Genomic DNA, 21687 nt, shown 5'->3' on the forward strand with positions numbered 1-21687 from the left:
ACTCAAATAATAAAATGACATTTGAAGAAAATTCAATCACCTCTTTGCTCACTGGCAAAGTTCAGTAAAAAGAATGGGATAAAAACCTTACTTTCCCTGTGAGCTAAGGGCACACCATCCAGGCATGATCCACCGCTGTCTCCAGCAACAGCCAGGCGAGCTGCGCGTCCTGCCTGGCTCAGGACTGGGGTGGGTCCCCATGCTCGCAACTGGGCCTGAGTGGCCCACCCAGGAAGACATGGTCTGACTTCAGGGCAGAGTGAGCAGATCCTGAGACGCAGGGGCAGTGCCTTCTCAGAGAGACACAGGCTTGACCCCTACACTGTCTCCCAGGGCACAAAAACTGGGTTCACTCACTCTGTACAGGGGCTCAAAACCCGCCTCACCCCTCACTGAAGCGGCTGAGATACCTACGAGATGATAAGCATGTGAATTTCCACCTATCCATGAAGGAAGTGTCCTCTTGTCATCACAAATCACTAATTTAACGTGGACCAAAAGCTTGGTTTCCACACCTACCCTCACCGAGGTCCGGTCCATCAAAATTGCTTGGAACTCTGGAGTCCAATTAAGTGCCAGTTGCCCCAGCCACTGAACCTGTGCCATGACATGGGATTTCATGCTCTACGCGGCCCTGGATGAGAGAAGCACCATCCAGTCACCAAGCCCATTTATGAAAATCCTCCTCGTAGGCCGGGCACGGTGGCTCACGCTTGTAATCCCAGCACTTTGGGAGGCCGAGGCGGGCGGATCACGAGGTCAGGAGATCGAGACCACGGTGAAACCCCGTCTCTACTAAAAAAAAAAAAATACAAAAAATTAGCCAGGCGTGGTGGCGGGCGCCTGTAGTCCCAGCTACTCGGAGAGGCTGAGGCAGGAGAATGGCATGAACCCGGGAGGCGGAGCTTGCAGTGAGCCGAGATTGCGCCACTGCACTCCAGCCTAGGCGACAGAGCGAGACTCCGTCTCAAAAAAAAAAAAAAAAAAAGAAAAAAAAATCCTCCTCATTTAGTGGACACGAGCTGAGTTCTAATTAAGTCTAAGTTCCACTGCATTAAGACAAGGTTTTTAAAAATATAACATCAAAGTATAACGAAGCTACTGAGAATCAAGGTGTGCCAACAACACCTGGCAACACGCTCTGACGCCGAGGCCCTGGAACACAGTCGGGATGATGTGGCAGCGACCGGTTTCACGTCTGCCTTCTCAAAGGCCTGGTCGTGGTGCCCACAGCTGCGGTGTGGATTTGCTGACACTTCTTCCCCCGCTAGGACCTGATGTCTGGTCGGGGCCCTTCCCTGTGGTGCAGCATCCCGGCCTGTGGATGTAGCAGCCGCCCTGCCCAGGCACATTAGAAACTAGAGCAGACCCTTCCCCAGGGTGACAACAAACACCGTCTCCTGGGGGGAAACTGCCTGACTGGAAACCACGGCATCACATGGGGCAGGACACAAGCAAACGCCCAGCCCGGGTAACAAGAGCAGCATGGGTTACGAGAGCAGCATGGGCAGAGAAGAGAGACTGCAAAATCAACCCAGTAACTCCTCCAGATTCTTCATCTAAAAAAATAACGAGGAGCGCCTCTGCCCAGCTGCCCCATCTGGGATGTGGGGAGCGCCTCTGCCCGGCCACCCCGTCTGGGAGGTCTACCACGGAGGCCAGACAATGTGGGGGCTGGACGTGGTGGCTCACGCCTGTAGTCCCAGCACTCTGGGAGGCCGAGGCGGGTTGATCACTTGAGGCTAGGAGTTCGAGACCAGCCTGGCCAACATGGCAAAACATATGAAAAATCCAACAGACAAACCAACCAACCAACCCAGCAACAACAAAACAGGTCTACCCTGGAGTCATACTCTAATTTTTTCTATTTTCCTCCCTTTCTGATCCTTTATGCCACTTTCTTTTTCTTCCTCTTCCTTCTCCTTCTTCTTTGTCAAATAGAGGATTGAGTTATTATCATTGATCCATACAAAGTTCCTCTCTCATTTATTTTCTTTAATTCACACCCCCCATTTCTATACCCCATCTTCCCATGTGCAACCTTCCTAATATGTTTGATGTGCATCTTTTTGTTTGTATGTATTTTTAGAAAATGTTAATTGTTTTGTGTGCAAAAAATTAATTAAAAAAAGAGATAAAAAAATAACAACGTGAGGGCTTCACTATAAATCAGACGCTGCCATGCTTCAGTGAGAAGGTTACAATGAGGCTTAGAGGACTCCAGCTGCTGGGGGAGCCTGGAAGAGCGAGAGGAGAGCTGCCCCCAACTTCTCTTTGAACTGGAGTCTTCAGGAGGTTTGGCCAACTTAAGTTTCAGTGAACATTCTGCTAAATTAATAGGAAAAAAGGCTCAACAAAAGATCGCCTAACTCCATGTTAATGAAATGCTGAAAGACATTAGGTTTTTCATAAATCACAATCCTGACAAGTATTGTTGGACATCAAAAGAAAAAAGAACTGGAAAAGAGGCAGCAGTTTCCAAGGCACCCTCAGCCCACAGGTCCCACGGGGAGGCTGGTGCGCACGGCCGTGCACTGGAAATGGTTCCAACGCTGCCAAACTCCGGCAAACTCATTTATCTTGTCATGTGGGGCAGCCGAGCGTGCTCCTCCAGCTGACAGTGCAGCACCTCCTTGCCGCACACCACTGCCTGGTCTGGAACATTCCGCTCCCTCCGCGGGTCTCCATCAGCGGAAACGCCGCAAAGCTGGCATCCTCATTAGGACGAACAGCTGTCTCCCAGTCACACAGAGACACAGAACCGCTTCTGCATAACAATCTGCCGAAATTTCACTGCTAAGGAAAAGAAGACACGATGTGGAAAACACCGAGCCACAGAGCGCGGATGGGAGTGCTTTTCCGGCACGACATCAAACACTAACGATTGTTTCCTTTCCTATTCCTCAAGGTAACGTGTTTACATCTGAGGAGCACGCCTGTGTGTCCACAGACAGCAAGGGTGCGCGAGGGGGAGGCCTGTGGACGGCAGCCCCTTCCTTGGAACCCAGCCTTCTCAGTCAAGGTACCGAGAACAGATCTTTGAAAATGAACAGCTGTGAAACAGGCACCACTGTGACTTTATTACTTTATTACTTTGGCGGGTCAACTGTTCTATTACAGCGCTCATACAAAAGTACAACACCTGTGTCACCAACAGTCCTGACTTTAAAACAGTGCCCTAAGTAACCAAAGGACACCCCAACAAGCCAGCCAGGACCCCCGGGTGCCCCTCGGAGAGGGCGCTTCACAGCGCAAGGGAAGACGTGGGGTAGCTGCGTTGTGTTCGGAGTCATCAGGGCCCTTCCTGCAATTTCCAAGCTATCTGCATGAAATCCAACTCCTAACACATTAATCAGGTCTTCCCTTCACAGCCAGGCAGCCCAAATGCACACTCGGGGTCTCCGAAGCTCCATCCTGGCCTTTCTCATCAGCCACGCCTTTTGGAATTCAAGAACTCACACAAGCATTCATTTGACGAACTCATAGGACTGACCAAGAAACGGAAAAGTCACATTCAAATAAGACACATTTCTAAATACTCCTTGATTGCTACTTCCCAAAAAAGTGGACCCTTAAGATAAAAATCAATCAAAGCAAAAATCAAGTGTGTATCACATGTGATTCTTTTTCAGAATTTCAAATTCAACTGTTCCCTGGAGAAGTCAGTTCTCCTAACGCATAGTTCTACCTCAGTAGTCTCATGGGGCCATGCTACTCTCCAAACCCCTCTCGGCAGAAATAATGAGAGATTTCCCAACTAAGTCACTGATAAGGGCTGCACTACAGAACTGTTCATGCAACAAATATTTATTAAGCACTGGCTGTGTGCAGGCCCGGTAAAGTCACTCCAGTGACGCCTCCCTCCTCCCAGCGAAGGGGGCAAGTGACTGGCCACTTATAATATTATAAGGTCAGCAGTGTTAGGCGCACAACAGCACCCTAAGGCCTGGAAGTGCTGCCAACAGGCACCACAGCAAAGCCACAAGAAGCCTCTGTAATATCCGTGTTTACCACGTCCCACAGAGAAGGGCTTCTAAAGTGACTTCAGACTACGCTAAAGCCTCCCTAATATTTGACTCACTGAATTAGTAAGAACCTTTCCACAGACTACTCAAAGAAAACATTTAGTTCAGTATAACCTGACACCTCACCCGACCAAAAATAAGATTCTAAAGATCAGGTCCATGAGCTATGGGGGCACAGTGAGAACACTCTTCTGCTAGCTGAAGAGCTTCACCTTGGCTACGACACAAAGAAAGAAGACCCATTACAGAAACACTGACCTGTGGTGCCTGGACTCAGTAACAGCACCCAGCTCTGTGTTCTCTTGCTCTGCTCTGTCTCGTGTGCTGATCTTATCATCCTAGAATGTCAAGGCTACTACGGACAGAGACTGTTTCTTACAACTCCTGCATCTGCAGGAGCCTATACAGACGTATTTTCCAAATACACGCTCTTGGCTAGTATTGCAGCACGGCCTTCTGGTATACAGAAGAAATTCCTAACGCCCATGCACTCATGTTCTTTCTTCATAGGAATGGCCCTTAGTCTTTTATTCAGGGTCATTTTCATTTCTACATATCAGTTTTAGAATGTTCAGGAGCAGTAAGTAAATCAGTGGGATTGAGTGAGAAACAGCGTTAGAAACCAGCACAAAAATGGGAAAAAGCAACAACTGACTTCCAGAGAAGCTGAAACAAAACACACGGCAGAGACAAACGGTAACGCCCGGCCTGTGAAGCCATCAGGGCAGGGAGGCAGCGTGGCAGTGCGTGCACACTCCTAAAGCACTGGTGTGTCCCTCTCTTACACACACACACGAAATAGTCTTTTTTTACAAAGTGTTGGTTCTTGAGGGATCATTGGAGAAATCACTTCTCTGGAACATCGTGCTCTCCAAAGATGGTGTTAAATGAAGTGTTTCTCTGCTCTGCTGCTGAGCACCAGAAACCCTGCAGCTCAGATGCCTGCAGGGACTTCATGCAGAGCTGGCTGAGGGTGGCTGAGTGCACGCAGCTCAGATGTGTGCAGGGACTTCAAACAGAGCTGGCTGAGGGTGGCTGAGTGCACACGGCTCAGATGTGTGCAGGGACTTCAAGCAGAGCTGGCTGAGGGTGGCTGAGTGCACGCGGCTCAGATGTGTGCAGGGACTTCAGCAGGGCTGGCTGAGGGTGGCTGAGTGCACGCGGCTCAGATGTGTGCAGGGACTTCAGCAGGGCTGGCTGAGGGTGGCTGAGTGCACGCGGTTCAGATGTGTGCAGGGACTTCAAACAGAGCTGGCTGAGGGTGGCTGAGTGCACGCGGCTCAGATGTGTGCAGGGACTTCAAGCGGGCTGGCTGAGGGTGGCTGAGTGCACGCGGCTCAGATGTGTGCAGGGACTTCAGGCAGGGCTGGCTGAGGGTGGCTGAGTGCACGCGGCTCAGATGTGTGCAGGGACTTCAGGCAGGGCTGGCTGAGGGTGGCTGAGTGCACGCGGCTCAGATGTGTGCAGGGACTTCAGGCAGGGCTGGCTGAGGGTGGCTGAGTGCATGCGGCTCAGATGTGTGCAGGGACTTCAGGCAGGGCTGGCTGAGGGTGGCTGAGTGCACGCGGTTCAGATGTGTGCAGGGACTTCAAACAGAGCTGGCTGAGGGTGGCTGAGTGCACACAGCGCAGATGCTGATCAAAGGCTGCCAGGCGACCCTCACATGCCACCCGGGCCCTGGCTCTGCAGTGGGCACGCACACAGCATGGTCACCACCATCTTTTCCAAACGTAAGCTGACGCTTTAGGCAGCCACCCCTCCCCATGCTGCCCGCTCTGCATATCATGCTGGTTTCTGCTGACTTGTGGACTCAAAGACACCCGCACCTGTCTCCGGAGTCTGTCCTGAAGTACCTCACAGTTAGGAAGTTTTGAGTATGTGTCAATAGCCTGATGGCTGTCTCACAGTCATCTCAAAGAAAAGTGACAGAATCTACAGGCCGAAACAAAGCTGTCGAGTAGAGCAATTCAAATGCAATCATTTCCTTAAGTCCTTATTTATCAGTTCCTGAGTAGCCCTTCTTAAATGAGGAACTTTAAAAGGGTAAAACAGAGATACACTAAATCTCCTCTCACTTTTAAAAACAATATTCTAACTTGGAAGCAACTTTAAAATGCATCAATAGGCAGCCAGGCTGTGATCATGCCTGTAATCCCAGCACTTTGGAGGCTGAGGCAAGAGGATCACTTGAGACCAAGATTTCAAGAGCAGCCTAAGCAACATGGTGAGACTCCATCTCTACAAAAAATACAAACATTAGCAGGGAGTAGTGGCACAGCCCTGTAGTCCCTGCTACTCAGGAGGCTGAGGTGGGAGGATCACTTGAGCCCAGGAGGTCGAGATTGCAGTGAGCCATGATCATGCCACTGCAGTCCAGCCTAGGCGAGAGGGTGAGGCCCTGTCTCAAAAAAATAAACCAATAAAAATTTAAAAACATGCATCAACAAGGGACTGGCTCAGAAAGTTACTGTTAGGTTCATACCACAGGACACTGAGAGGGGAGGATGGAACAGCAGCTCTGCAGGTGGTGGCACGGACAGCGCTGCTCTGCTGGTAAGAGACAGGGATTCTCCTTTGCACAGTAAGAACCACTGGGCCTAGGTGTGCCCAGCTGCGCACTGTATCCGCTAATGTCTCCTTGGCAGTTTCTGTGGTCACAAGACAAAGCATTCACTAACTAATACACAGAAACACCCAAGACCACCCCTGAACACGACTGCTGCAGTGAGGTCCTGTTCCCGCCAACGGCTGCCCACTACGGTTCTCTGGAATCTGCACCATACTCAGGTCAACCACCAAAGCTCCGAAAAGCTGTCACGGGCGACAGATGGAGTCCTTAGTGACCCTAGCCTCGGTTTTATGATAACCTTGGATATCAGCCAGTTATTATTAAGAGTTGTATTTATATAAATCTATACACTTCCTAAAAATAAAATCACCCTTATTAATTTATGCAGCAACATGGATAGAACTGGGGGCCATTCTCTTAAGTGAAACAATACAAACACTGAAAGACAAAGAGCGGGTGTCCTCACTGGCAAGTGGGAGCAAAACTATGTGCACACAGGACAGCGGAGGACTGACAGACAGGGTGGAGACCCAGGGTGAGGTGGGTGACGGGAGGACTGAGAGACAGGGCAGAGACCCGGAGCGGGGTGGGTGATGGGACGACTGACAGGGCAGAGACCCGGGGCAGGGTGGGTGACGGGAGGACTGATGGATAGGGCAGATATGACCCAGGGCAGGGGGGACGACGGGAGGACTGATGGACAGGGCAGAGACGACCCAGGGTGGGGTGGATACAGGACTGATGGACAGAGCAGAGAACCGGGGCAGGGTGGATGACAGGAGGTTGCCTGGTGAGTGCAACGAGTGTCACTCCAGCGAGGGGTACGCTGAAGGCCCTGGCCTCACCTGAGTGGAGTACGTCAAGGTAGCAAAACTGCACTCACACTCCATGAATACATACAACATTTTGTTAAAGTACTCTAATGTAATCTAATTAAAAAGACAACCACCAAGCTTTCAGGCATATGGGTATGCGATGTAACACTGAGAGGAGACACAGGTGTGCTTCCAAGGCCCCTGCAGCCTGCAGGCCGTCCTCATCTCCACGTCACTTCCGCCCCAGAGGCCCTTCCACAGGGCCCTGCTGTCCACAAAGTCACCACCTGGTAGATGGCTGGCTCTCCACCTTTCCCACAGACAAGGCCTCAAAGCCATCACCAAAGAGAAAGCAGATCTGAAAAGGGAAAGCAGACTGATTTAGAGACCACATGCGGCCTTTCCAGCGCCCACCTCCCAGGCGGCCGGCTGGCTGCACAGCACCCAGAGGCCCACACCCAAGCTGACGCCTGCACATCATCCAGTTAAAAATGTCACTTTCCAAACTTTTCCCTTTAAAAGCATAAAGAAAACTGTTAACACCATGACACAAGGTGCAAAAGTGTGTTTACCTTTCTGAGCACACGATCTAGAACTCAGTGTTTAGTACCAAATCTCTCTCCCAGGTGTTTGGAAATAAAAGCACACAAACATGTCATCACTTCAAAGTGATCATTGTAATTTCTCAACTGATTTTTTAAAATTTTGTTTGCTTACATGTGTGTTGTGTTTTCTTTACAAGAAAGCACCAAAGACCACATTTTGGGAATAAAGTTAAAATCGTTTGTAAAGAATTAAAAAGGAAGAAAACAAAAAACTTTGCATCCTCAAATATTGCATCCATGTTGAGATGATCTCCTGTTTTTTTCAATGCTGAAGTTTATCCGCATTGCAAACACTGCCAGCCCAGCACAAGGCAGAGCCACCCGCCACCCACAGAGGAGGCTTAATGGCCAGTGACGCCTCGCCTGTCAGCTCCTTTTTATAGCAACCAAAATAACAACAACAACAAAAAAACAAAACAAAACAAAGGGAAATGGGGAGGGGAGGAAAACTCTACGGGATTGCGGTGTGCTGAGGGGGGTCTGAGGGCTGAGGCTGAGATCTAAACAGGCAAATGTCATGACAGCAAAAGCCTCTTGCAGGCACGTCTATTCACCCACAGTCTGCACAGTGAGGGCCCACGCTGGAACGGCCTGGTGTGGGTTCACCCCCCTGGGTGTGTGCAAGGGAATGCAGCAGCCAGGAGAGGGCCAGGCTTTGGAATTACACTGCTGGGTGAAAAACACATGAACAGAAAAGAACTTAGTTCAGGTGAAAAGCACTGACTTCCAGCTGCAGCTCCTGGTGGTTAGGACAAACACAGGCAATCTTGGAGCTTCTGCGGGTTCCGTTCGTTCCAGAGCACGCTGTGAGGTGAAGGTTGCAGTAAGGTGGATCACAGGAGCTGCCTGGTTTTCCGGTGCACACAGAAGCTATAGCCACACCATCCTGTAGTCTGTTCGGTGAGCAACCACATTACCTCTAAAAACGCAATGTGCATTTCTTAAGTAAGACAGATTTTGCCACTAAAAAACACTAATAGTCATCTGAGCCTTTGGTGAGTCATAATCTTTTTGCTGGTGGAGGGTCCTCCCTCGATGCTGACGGCTGCTGACTGATCAGGGTGGTGGCTGCTGAAGGCTGGGACAATTTCTTAAAATAGGACAGCAATGAAGTCTGCTGTAGCAACTGACTCCTCCTTTTACAAAAGATTTCTCTACCGCATATGATGCTGTTTAAAAGCATTTTACTGGGGCCGGTCATGGTGGCTCACGCCTGTAAACCCAGCACTTTGGGAGACCGAGGCAGGTGGATCATTTGAGGTTAGCAGTTTGAGACCAGCTTGGCCAACGTGGTGAAACCCTGTCTCTACTAAAAATGTAAAAATTAGCCAAGCGTGGTGGCAGGTGCCTGTAATCCCAGCTACTCGGGAGGCTGAGACAGAAAAATCGTTTGAACCTGGGAGGCGGAGGTTGCAGTGAGCCGAGATAGAACCACTGCACTACAGCCTAGGCAACAGGGCGAGACTCCCATCCCCCAAAAAAAAAAAATGCATTTTACCCACAATTGAACTTCAAAACTGGAGTCAGTCCTCTCAAACCCTACCACTGCTTTACTACTGAAGTTTATGGAATATTCAAAATCCTTTGCTGTCATTTAAACAATGCTCACAGCATCTTCACCAAGAGTACATTCCCACTCAAGAAACCACTTTCTTTGCTCATCCGTAAGAAGGAGTTCCTCATCCATTCAAGTTTATCATGAGATTATAGCAATTCAGTCCCATCTTCAGGATCCACTTCTAATCCTAGTTATCTTCCTGTTTCCACCACACCTGCAGTGACTTTCTCCATTGAAGCCTTGAACCCCTCAACATCTCTCAAATTCCTGTGACATTTTGACCTTCTCCCATGAATCACAAGTGTTCTGAATGGCAACCAGAAAGACAAATCCTTTCCCAAAGGTGCCCAATTGACGTTGCCAAGGTCCATCAGAGGAATCACTATCTATGGCAGCTATAGCCTTACGAAGTGTATTTTTTAAATAATAAGACTCGAAAGTCAAAATGACTCCTTGAACCATGGGCTGCAGAATGGGGGTTGTGTTACCAGGCATGAAAACACCATTCATCTCCTTGTACCTCTCCATCAGAGCCCTTAGGTGCACTGTCAATAAGCAGGACAATTTTGAAAAAAAAAAAAAAAACAAAAAACTTTTTTCCTGAGCAGTAGGCCTCAACAATAGGCTTAAAATACTCAGTAAACCATGGTGTAAACAGATGTGCTCCCATCCAGCCTTTGGTGATCCATTTATAGAGCATAGGCAGAGTAGGTTTCACATAATTCTTAAGGGCCGTAGGATTTTCAGAATGGCAAATGAGCACTGGCTTCAACTCTAAGTCACCAGCTGTACTAGTCCCTCACAAAAGCATCGTCTGTCCTTTGAAGCCAGGCAGTGACTTCTCTAGCTAGGAAAGTTCTAGATGGCATCTTCTTTAACAGAAGGCTGCTTTGTCTACACTGAAAATCTGTTATTAAACACAGTCATCTTCATCAATGATCTCAGCTGCATCTCTTCCAGAGAACTTGGTGCAGCTTCTCCATCAGCACTTGCTGCTTCACCTTGCACTCTCATGTATGGAGACGGCTTCCTTCCTTAAACCTCATAAACCAACCTCTGCCAGCTTCCAGCTGTTCTTCCGCAGCTCCCTCACCTCTCTAAGCCCTCACAGAATTGAAGAGTCAGGGCCCTGCTCTGGATTAGGCTTTGGCTAAAGGGAATGTTGTGGCTGGTTTAATCAATCCAGACCACTCAAACTTCCTTCATATCAGCATTAGGATCGTGTTCTTATCATTCGTGTGTTCACTGGAGTAGCAGTTTTACTTTCCTTCCGGAAATTTTCCTTTGCATTCAGAACCTGGCTGTCCGGTGCAGGACGCCCAGCTTTCAGCCCCTCTGCCTTCGACACATCTTCCTCACTAAGCTTCGTCATTTCCAGCTTTCAAGTGAGAGACACGCAACTCTTCATTTCAACACTGAGAGGCTGCTGTAGGGATGTTAATTGGCCTAATTTCAATAGTGTTGTGTCTCACTCAGGGAGTCAGAGGCCTTAGGAGAAGATGAGAGACGAAGGAATGGCCAGTTAGTGGGGCAGTCGGAACACACACGATTTATCGACTAAGTTCACTGTCTTCTATGGGCAAGGTTCCCAGGGCCTCAAAACCAATTATAACAGTTACAGCAAAAGTCACTGACCATCCTCACATAATCACAATGAAAAAGTAAGAAATATTGTGAGAATGACCAAAATGTGAGAGAGAGGCAGGAAGTGAGCATGTGCCGTTGGAAAACTGGCACCAACAGACCTGCTCGGCCAGGGCTGGGCTCCACAGACCTTCATTTGTAAAAAAACATCAATCTACAGAGTGCAATCAAACAAGGTATAAGAAATAGCCACCAAGGCACGTGCCTGTAGTCCCAGCTACTCGGGAGGCTGAGGCAGGGGAATCGCTTGAACCCAGGAGGTGGAGGTTGCAGTGAGCCGAGATTGCGCCACTGCACTCCAGCCTGGGCAACAGAGCGAGACTCCGTCTCACAAAAAGAAAAAAAAAGAAAGAAAGAAAAAGAGACAGAAATAGCCACCAACAGCTGAATTCCTGTGACACACTGAAATTTTCAAATTAAGCCTTTTTATTATTTCTAAGAACAACACATACAACTTCATATTTCTGCTGTATGAAGTATCTAAAATTGCTTTTCATATAAATCAGTACACGCTGGGTCACTAACAAACAGTCAAATAAAAACAGCCATACAGTTACGCCAACTAACTACTATCATGGTAAAATTCCTGCTATAATACAGAGATGCCATAACACAGAGTGAAAAGAAATAAGACACCTCAAAAGGAAAAGGCGACTGGTCCTTCTAAACACGTAGGACCAAAGCCTTCAGCAGCTCACAGCACGGAGCTCCATCCCCATCCAGCAAAGGTAACGACCACACGTTTCAGGGAACCCATTTCGCTACGCTTTTCTTTCTTACAGTGAAGCAGTAGAACTCAAACTCCAGTCTTTCAAAAAGACACAGAATGCAAGTAAAAGTATGAGGATTACAGTAAGAAAAAAATGAAAGTGGGGAAAAATCTCTCCTGGAAACTGGATCACAAAACTGGGCCAGTTACCCTTAAGCCTTTAGAGCTACTTCTTGCCTTAAGAAAACCCAATATACAGCAATTCACCTTAACTAGACAGTTATTTACATTACAAAAGACATTAGATTCTAATATACTATACTAAAGAATTTATGCTGAGTTCCTACAAGTGAAAATAAGCCCTAAGATAAAACTTTGAAAAGCACATTCCACATCATGTTAATATAAATTACGTGAGAAAGGGTATTTTTAGTCACATATGTTGAAGAAATACTGCCTCTGTTTAAGAGATATCACTAAAAACACCCTGCATACAACTTTTCAGCCTACATCAACAAGAACAGCAAACTTCCTAAGAACGCACGTCTGACTTTTGCTTTCAATGCTCAGGAAAAGAACTAGCGAAAAGGACTCAGGATCACCCTGGAAAACCGACGGAGCTACTTCCTGGATGAGCAGGCAGTCCTGTATGCCTCAGGCCGGCCCTGGGTGAACATTCTCACCTATCAGGGTGCCAGGCCCCGTGGGTCGGGGCGCTAACACGCTGGACGCGCATCGGAGGCTCACGGATGTCCTTGGCGATGCCGTGGCCACTGCAGAGAATCCCCCGGAGCAGAGGGTCTCTCAGAATGACATGGTGGCAGGGAAGGCAGGAGACCCAGGGTGTGCTCTTACAAGTCATGTTCAGAACGTCCCAAACAAGTGATCAAATGGAACACACACAACCTGGCCATTCCTCTTAGGAACTAAACCCGCACCCCGGACCTCACCCAGGTGTGCTGTGGAGCGGATGCACATGTCAGGAACTAAACCGGCACTTCTGCTGTGGCGCAGATGCACATCTCAGGACCTACACCCTCACTCCAGACATCACCCAGGTGTGCTGTGGCACGAAAACATGCACTTGCAATCAACTCTGGTGATATAAATACAAAAACTTTTCTTTTTATACAAAACAAAAATAAAATCTTTCAATTAAATATGGCAACTGAACAGAGACATGCACATGTCAGGAACTAAACCGGCACTTCTGCTGTGGCGCAGATGCACCTCTCAGGACCTAAACCCTCACTCCAGCCCTCACCCAGGTGTGGTGTGGAGCGGATGCACATGTCAGGAACTAAACCGGCACTTCTGCTGTGGCGCAGATGCACATCTCAGGACCTACACCCTCACTCCAGACATCACCCAGGTGTGCTGTGGAGCGGATGCACATCTTGGTCAGGAACTAAACCGGCACTTCTGCTGTGGCGCAGATGCACATCTCAAGAACTAAACCCGCACTGCTAGGACTTCACCCAGGTGTGCTGTGGCACAGATGCACAGCTCTACACATTTGTAAGGATCATGCACTCTGTAGGTTTTATTTGTCTATTGGCTCGAACCTACAAAACCCATGCCAGAGACAAACGCAAGCGTTACTAAGAAGACGCCACAGATGAAACATTTTTGTAATATGACTCATTTCCTGCTTTTCTCATTATGAGGCATGTGTACAGGCTTACAGCTGATCTGATGTCAGGAAAGAAGAGTTTGTGTTCAATAAAGGCATCCACGGCTCCACCTGCTGACCAAACCCTCATCCTGCATGAGCACAGCTGAGGAAGCGCCAAGCCGGTGAGGGGAAGCTGAATGTCCAAGAGCCCAGCGGACTCGCCCCGACACAGCAACAAAATTAGCACCAAAGAGAGATCTTTTCAAAACGTATTTTTGGATGTACACATCAACAAGATATGCTAGTTCATGATAATTTGAGTAAGAAAAAAGAAAGCATAAACGATCTGAGTAAGCCTGGCCCAGGCAGGGTCTGGTCCACGTTCACCTCACCCCCACGGTTCAGGTGCATGGAAGCATAGCCTACAGCTTGGAAGACCATGTGGGAGAGAGGGCACACGGGAATTACACACTCCACCTTACTCTACCCCCACACCTGATTCCAATAGAAAGACATAAACCCTAGGAAACTGTATTCATAGGTCCACATTAATAAGAACTCTTTCATAACAGTTACTACATTCTTCATAAGTACAGCTGTCTAAAAAACAATCATTGTTTCATGTATCCACTAGCTGCAAAAATGTACCACAAATTAACCAGATTTTTTTTTTCTGAGACGGAGTTTGGAGTTTCGCTCATTGCCCAGGCTGGAGTGCAACGGCACAATCTCAGCTCACCACAACCTCCACCTCCCAGGTTCAAGCGATTCTCCTGCCTCAGCCTCCCAAGTAGCTGGGATTACAGGCGTGTGCCACCACACCTGGCTAATTTTGTATTTTTAGTACAGACAGAATTTCTCCATGTTGGTCAAGCTGGTCTCAAACTCCCAACCTCAGGTGATCCGCCTGTCTCGGCCTCCCAAAGTGCTTACAGGCGTGAGCCACCACACCCCGCCTAAGCAGGTATTTTAAAGACGCCACCAGCATTGACTACACTTCACAGTCAAATGGCCAAGACCACACGGTTGCAACAGCCTTAGAAGCGAAAACATGCACTTGCAATCAACTCTGGTGATATAAATACAAAAACTTTTCTTTTTATACAAAACAAAAATAAAATCTTTCAATTAAATATGGCAACTGAACAGAGACAATACAGGACTAGAAGGGTCTTAAATAACACAAGAGGCACCTTGAAGGCACCAGGAGGGACTGCTCTGGAATGACCCCCTAGAGCCAAACCCTCAGCAAACCACCTGGCCTCCTCATGCCTCGGTTTCTCTCTCTGAACTGGGGTGATGCCAAGGCTCCAACAGTGCCTGGCACAAACCAGCAACTCACCAAGCCCTGGCTCCACTGCGTCCTCCTCTGGACAGAATTCTTCGGCCTTTCCATCCTGCCCTCAAAGGGGACGGGCACCACAGGGCACACTGGCTTATCCCTGCAACTCCCATATCGGAAGCACATAGGAAGCTGCCCTGCTCTCTAGACACAAAACTACCCTCCTTCACCCAATTCTCAAAGCTCTGACAGATTTTTGTGCTCCATACAGATGACCAGAGTCAATGCAGTGAGAGCTGCTGGGTTGTCCTAGCCTGGGGCAGGGAGCTGTGCCAGGATGGTGGCACTCAGGGCCCTGCAGGTCCCACGGTGGGGTGGTGGGGGGGCACTCAGAAGCCAAAACCAAAGCAACCACAGGGATCACAACCACTAACACCAACAAAGTGCAGGTGTCTATGCTCGCTAACACTCAAAAAACACAGTGCCAACTAACCAGTGTAGACAGAATTACAAAGATCCCCTTCTGCAGGACTCAACGTAACAATGAGCTGAGGCCCTGGACCGAGGAAAGGTCAGTGGGGAATTAACATCCGTGGAATAGTGTCGCTTCACTATTTGAAACAGGAGAGCACCTCTGGCAGGCAGACCTGCAGATGCCATCTTAACCGCAGGAGCGCTTCAGCACACCAATAGCACAGCAGAGGGGCACTTTAAAGGAAGTCATAAGAAAAATGCAGAATGAGGGGCATTCTACAAAAGAGCAGGCTTGGATTCTTCACCAAAAAACTCAATATCCTAAAAAGTAACAAAAAATAGGGAAAGGACCATTCTAGATTAAAAGAAGCCAAAGGACATAATATCTAAATGTGATGAGAGAATCCTGATTAAATTCTAGCTCTAAAAAAAGTATCAAAGACATTTTGGGGAGAACTGAGTAAATTTAAATACGGACCAGATAAAGGATGCCATAGAATTTTTACTAATTTTCTTATTTGAACAATGGTACTGTATTAGGAGAACATCTTTATTCTTAGAAAATGCATATGCTGGAGTTTTCCTTTCAAAGGGCTCAGCCAAAGAAAACATACAAGTATGTGTTACAGAGCGGTGTGTACACATCTACAGAGACAGCAGGGCTGCAATACAACAACAGGCGAACCTAGGTGAAGGGGAAGTGGGCGTGGGTTTCAGAGAGAGGCGTGTACACATGTGTAAAGAGAGATAGTGGTGCTGCGATACAACAGGTGAACCTAGGTGAAGGGTTAGTGGGCGTGGGTTTCAGAGAAAGGTGTGTACACGTGTAGAGACAGCAGTGCTGCAATACAACAGGCGAACCTAGGTGATGGGGTAGTGGGTGTTGTGTGTTACAGACAGCGGTGTGTACACGTGTAAAGAGAGACAACAGTGCTGCAATACAACAGGCGAACCTAGGTCAAGGGTTTGTGAGTACACTGTACTACTCTGTTGGTTTTTATGTAGGCTTGAAACTTTTCTAAGCAAAAAGCTTAAGAAGGCACTGCAGGCGCAGGAATGAGACCGTCTTGCTCCTCCCGTCCTCTAGGCCTCTGACTGCCCTTCCAGTGAATTCTCATTATGAGGAACAGCAGGGCAGTCATGCGGCCCCTCTGCCCCGCCCTGCACAGTGTTGCCAGGTGGCAGGCCCAGGTCCAGCCAGGGCTTTGCTGTGGGGCCCCTCTGCATCTGGTGGACGTCAGGGAGCACCACATCCAAGCTAACATGCGTGTGAAGCAGCACTCCCCGAGCTGCAGCATCTTCCTCACCAATGAGCTGGCCTGCAGCGGGGTCAGGCCCATGTGGCGGAGCTCATGGGGGCCCAGCTCAGCACCTGCCGCACCCTCATGCAGCAACAACACAGTGCTGTGTTCAGCCACTGACTGCCAGGAGGTCTGTATTAGTGTGGCTACTGCTGACAGAGCTGGCAGAATAAACACTGACCTGATGTCAGGACGAAGCAGTATAATGTGTGTGATGCCCCCAGAACAGACCCAGGCTGCCATAAAGATCTCTACACATGGTCGTGACTGCTGCCTGCTCCTGTTCCAGCCTCAGAGTCAAGGAATTAGCTTTCCAATCTCGAGCTTCTTTTTAAAAACGTTGTCCTGGCCAGACGCGATGGCTCACACCTATAATCCCAGCACTTTGGTAGGCCGAGGCAGGCGGATCACCTGACGTTAGGAGTTCAAGACCAGCCCAACCAACATGGTGAAACCCCACCTCTACTAAAAATACAAAAATCAACCAGGCGTGGTGGCGGCCGCCTGTAATGCCAGCTACTAGGGAGGTTGAGGCAAGAGAATCGCTTGAACCTGGGAGGCAGAGGTTGCAGTGAGCCAAGATCGTGCCACTGCACTCTGGCCTGGGTGACAGAAAGAGACTCTGTCTATTAACAAACAAACAAACAAACAAACAAAAAGTCCTATTTTCCTTTCCAACATCTTACTAACATTTTGAACATTAAATCTAAAACTTAGTAACTAACGTTAAACATATAAAACAGATTTTCATATTTGGAGTTCATGTATAAACCTTTCAATGCACGCTGCTTATCCAGACGTCGGAGTGGACGGCAGCACTGGTGGGAGGTAGGGGGGTATGGAGGAGCGAGGAGCGGCCGGGAAGATCCCACAGGCATGGCTGGCAGGAGACTTGCCAGTGGACCACAATGGGGCGTGATGGGGGAAAGGGGAGCAGAGATTAAAAGAGAAGAACCAGGGAACACTCTAGGTAGACAGCCCCCATGACTGGGCAGACGGTCTCATCATTGACTGAGCAGGGCCAGACTGGGGGAAGGAGGTGGTCGCGGAAAGAACTGAAAAGTTCTGTTAAGACCTCACATGGCCAGGTGCGGTGGCTCACGCCTGTAATCCCAGCACTTTGGGAGGCCGAGGTGGGCGGATCACGAGGTCAGGAGATCGAGACCATCCTGGCTATCATGGTGAAACCTCATCTCTACTAAAAATACAAAAAATTAGCCAGACGTGGTGGCAGGCGCCTGTAGTCCGAGCTACTCGGGAGGCTGAGGCAGGAGAATGGCGTGAACCCGGGAGGCGGAGCTTGCAGTGAGCCGAGATGGCGCCACTGCAGTCTGGCCTGGGCAAAACAGCGAGACTCTGCCTTCCTTACGCTTGAGTTGCTGGAGAGAAACCCAAGCAGAGAAGGACACACTGTGTTTGCGCGTCTATGTGTGTACCTTCTCCCAGAATATACCACGCAGACACATGTAATAACAAAAACTAGATGGAAAAGATCCAGGAGACGCCCCGTGGGTAGCGGTAACAGCTCCTGCGGCTCCCATGGTGGCACGGCCAGCTCCAGTGCTCAGCTACAGGCCCTGTGGGTAGCAGTAACAGCTCCCGCGGCTCCTATGGTGGCGTGGCCGGCCCCTGTGCTCAGCTACAGGCTCTGGCAGCCCTGCTCTTCTCCACCCACTCCCCCATTCTGTCTGCATTAAACTTGAGAGAACATCGGAGGGTGCCTTCTCTTAATCTCCTAGATCCTTTGAAATAGCCAAAATGGAGCTAAATGTTTAGAAAAAGAATAGCAGAATTTGAAAGGTAGTCGTTTTTTTGAAAGATAGTAGAGTTGGAAATACTGAAAATTAAGGCTAGAATTAAGTTTTCATGTCAACCCACAGAACTTTTTCATGACTAAAGACAGACGTCTAAACTACCGCAACTCACTCCGTGTGTCCCTGGAAAACATTCACCGAGTGGATGGAGGGGTCCCTGAAATCCCAGAGACGGAAAGTCGTGTCGCGGGAGGAGGTCACCACGAGCCGCTGGGTGGGGTGTGTGCAGCAGTGCGTCAACTCCTGGTCGTGCCCTGTAACCAAGATGGCAAAACACAAGGTCATCACCTGAGGAGCACACTGGGAGAGAAGCTTTTCAACAGCACAAGAACCCAAGAAGCCGTCTCTCTGAGAATGTGAACCTGACCTAATGGAATCACTCAGCAGCATGTGGGTCACAGTGGGGCAGGTTTTCCCTCAGAAGCTAAAGTCCTTTCAGCCGTCCATGTCAAAGGAACAGAAAACCAAACAGGTGCACAACCCATTTTCTCACCCTAACAGTTAGAAGGTCAGGCAAATTAACAGGTTGAATGTGAGAACCACTTAAATCTTCATTCTTTGCTTAGAATATCTTCTAATGATACAACGCTATGGGTCCTCAGTCAAATACAATCTTTAACGCTCATGCAGGAAATGCACTTAGAGACAGATTCGCAGAAGCAACTTCAGTAGGCAGAATCCCAAGATGGCCCCAAGCCACCCCCACCCGTTACATGCCTAACACCCTTCCCTTCAGTTAGGGCAGAGCCTGTAAATAGGATGAGATTATCTTTCTGGTAATTATGATACATTATAAGGCAAAAAGGATTTTGCAGATGTAATTAAGGTCCCTAAATGAGTTGACTTTGAGTTCATCAAAGGGAAGATTGTCCTGGGTGGTCTGGCGTAGCCCTTAAAAAGGGTCCCAGAAGTTGGAGAGTTCAGAACAACAGGGGAGCTCCAGCTGCAGAGGAAAGCGGCTGCTGTGTGGGAAAGGCATGCCCTGTGCAGGGACCCCGGGGCCAGGCACAGCCTCTACATGCCCAGAAGAGCCCCTGCTGGCAGCTGGCAAGAAGACAGGGCCTCAAACTCCAGCTGCAGGAAGGAGCTCCTCCAACGACCAGCAGACTTGGAAGAGGACCACAGCCTCGGGGAGGTCCTGACCAGGCAGCACCCTCACTTAGGTCTTTGAGGCCCCAGGGAGAAGAGCAGCTACCACGGGCCCAGAATTCCTGACCTGGGAAACCATGAGGCCGTCAATTCCTGTCGTTTTAAGACACTAAAATTGTGAAAATTTGTTACAGAGCAATGGAAAACTAATACAACTACCATATGTCCAATATCTAGATACTACATGCTACAATTTAAAACCCCTGAAGATGGCCGGGCGCTGTGGCTCACGCTTGTAATCCCAGCACTTTGGGAGGCTGAGGCGGGCGGATCACGAGGTCAGGAGATCGAGACTACGGTGAAACCCCGTCTCTACTGAAAATACAAAAAATTAGCTGGGCGTGGTGGCGGGCGCCTGTGGTCCCAGCTACTCGGAGAGGCTGAGGCAGGAGAATGGCGTGAACCCAGGGGGCGGAGCTTGCAGTGAGCCGAGATTGCGCCACTGCACTCCAGCCTGGGCGACAGATCAAGACTCCGTCTCAAAAAAATAATAATAAATAAATAAAAATAAAAAAATAAAACCCCTGAAGATAAAATAAATTTAGCTACCAACAGTTCTATTATTAATAGAAAGAATCTCCAAAAATTACCACAGAAGAGCCAAGAGGACAGAGACTCATTCTGGTCAAGAAGTAATTGGCAAGGTCAGACATAACCCATGGACATAAACTAACATGCACAGCCAGGAAGCGGCGGACTCAGAGAACCCAGGCACCTGTCAGAGAGTGAACGAGCTCGGACGTCTCCACGTCATACAGGTTTGCCGTCCGGTCCCAGGAGGCAGTCACGGCCTGCTTCCCCCCAACCAGCCAGTCGGCGGCGATGACCACGCCCTGGTGGCTCTTGAGGGATGTCAGTGGCACGCGGATGGTGGGGCAGTCACTGGACACATCCCCATCGAGGTCGGGCTCGTCCTTGTCAGAGCACTCTACTTCATCTTCCCCAGATATCTGCTGCCAAAGGGAAGGCCAAAAAAGAAAGACATTTCCTGGAAATCTTGAGTTTCTTCTGACATAGCTACAAAATAGATGGTTCTCATTAATCTCTTGAGGACATATCCATCATGATGGCCACCACTAGGAGCCCAGTGCTGGTCACTGTGATGAGTATGTCCTCCTCTGACCCATAACTGCTGCCCATGAACACCCATCAATTCTACGACCATCTCGTACAGAAAAAAAGTGGAATCCACAACATCATCAACTGAACTACCATTTATTTCCATGCATCAACAGAGCGGCAAATAAAATGATTTTCAACATTTAAGTTTTCATCAGTTATTAGTAGAAATGCAATCTAAAACTAACCAAATACAAACAAAAATCAGTAATTTATCACATTACAAAAAAGCATTTTCATTCTCAAGAGCCTATTTAAAATATACTTAGAATTCTATTGCTATAGTCATGAGACTATTTTCCTTTGTAACATCAAGCCCCCTGTCAAAGGCCAAGGCTAAAACAAACACATTACAGCCAGCTCTGTAAGAAAATCTGTATATGCATCCAACAAATATTTATCAGGGGCTGACAGAGTGCCAGTCCCCACCCCCAGCCCAGGTGCTGCTTACACAGTGCAGAAGAGGCCAGACGGCTTCTGACATGCACACATGCAAAACTATGCTCGATCTAGCAGGTAGGAACTCTGGAGTGAAGACCCCTGGTAAAGCCCCTGCCCTCAGAGAATTTATGTTCTAGCAAAAGAGAGAGACCACACACACACGTTAGTATGGGAAGGTATGTCATATGCACACAAGTACTAGTACTGGAACTGATAAAGTTTGGAAATTTGTCCCAGCTCAAATCTCATGCTGAACTGGAATCCCCTGTGTTGGTGGCAGGGCCTGGTGGGGGTGTCTGGCTCACGGGGAAGGATTCCTCATAGCCTGGTGCTGACCTCACAATAGTGGGTGAGCTCTCAGGAGATCTGGCTGTTTGGATGTGGGGCACCCCCCGCCCCTGCCTTGCTCCTGCTTCCATCACATGAGGCCTTCTCCCGCTTCGCCTTCTGCTGTGAATGAAAGCTCCAAGCTCCCTGAAGCCTCCCCAGAAGCCAAGCAGATGCTGGTGCCACAATTCTTGTACAGCCTGTAGAACCAGCCAATTAAACCTCTTTTCTTTATAAATT

The 21687-nt window shown here is 48.8% G+C and overlaps 1 protein-coding gene across 5 annotated transcripts in view; it reads right to left on the reverse strand.

Moving 5' to 3' along the window:
* WDR37 (WD repeat domain 37) overlaps positions 1-21687 on the reverse strand; it is a 77624-nt gene that overhangs the window by 9882 nt on the left and 46055 nt on the right. For 4 of the 5 annotated variants that reach the window (XM_030819368.1, XM_012499419.2, XM_030819369.1 and 1 more), the window contains 2 exons: positions 20276-20513; positions 18524-18665 (listed from right to left, as the gene is read on the reverse strand). In XM_030819368.1, coding sequence (XP_030675228.1) covers positions 18524-18665; positions 20276-20513 — 380 coding nt within the window. The remainder of the gene's footprint in view (positions 1-18523; positions 18666-20275; positions 20514-21687) is intronic. The other variant, XM_003280239.4, reaches the window with a different exon arrangement.

Source organism: Nomascus leucogenys, chromosome 9 (genome assembly GCF_006542625.1).
Source record: "Nomascus leucogenys isolate Asia chromosome 9, Asia_NLE_v1, whole genome shotgun sequence".
Classification (NCBI taxonomy): Eukaryota; Metazoa; Chordata; class Mammalia; order Primates; family Hylobatidae; genus Nomascus; species Nomascus leucogenys.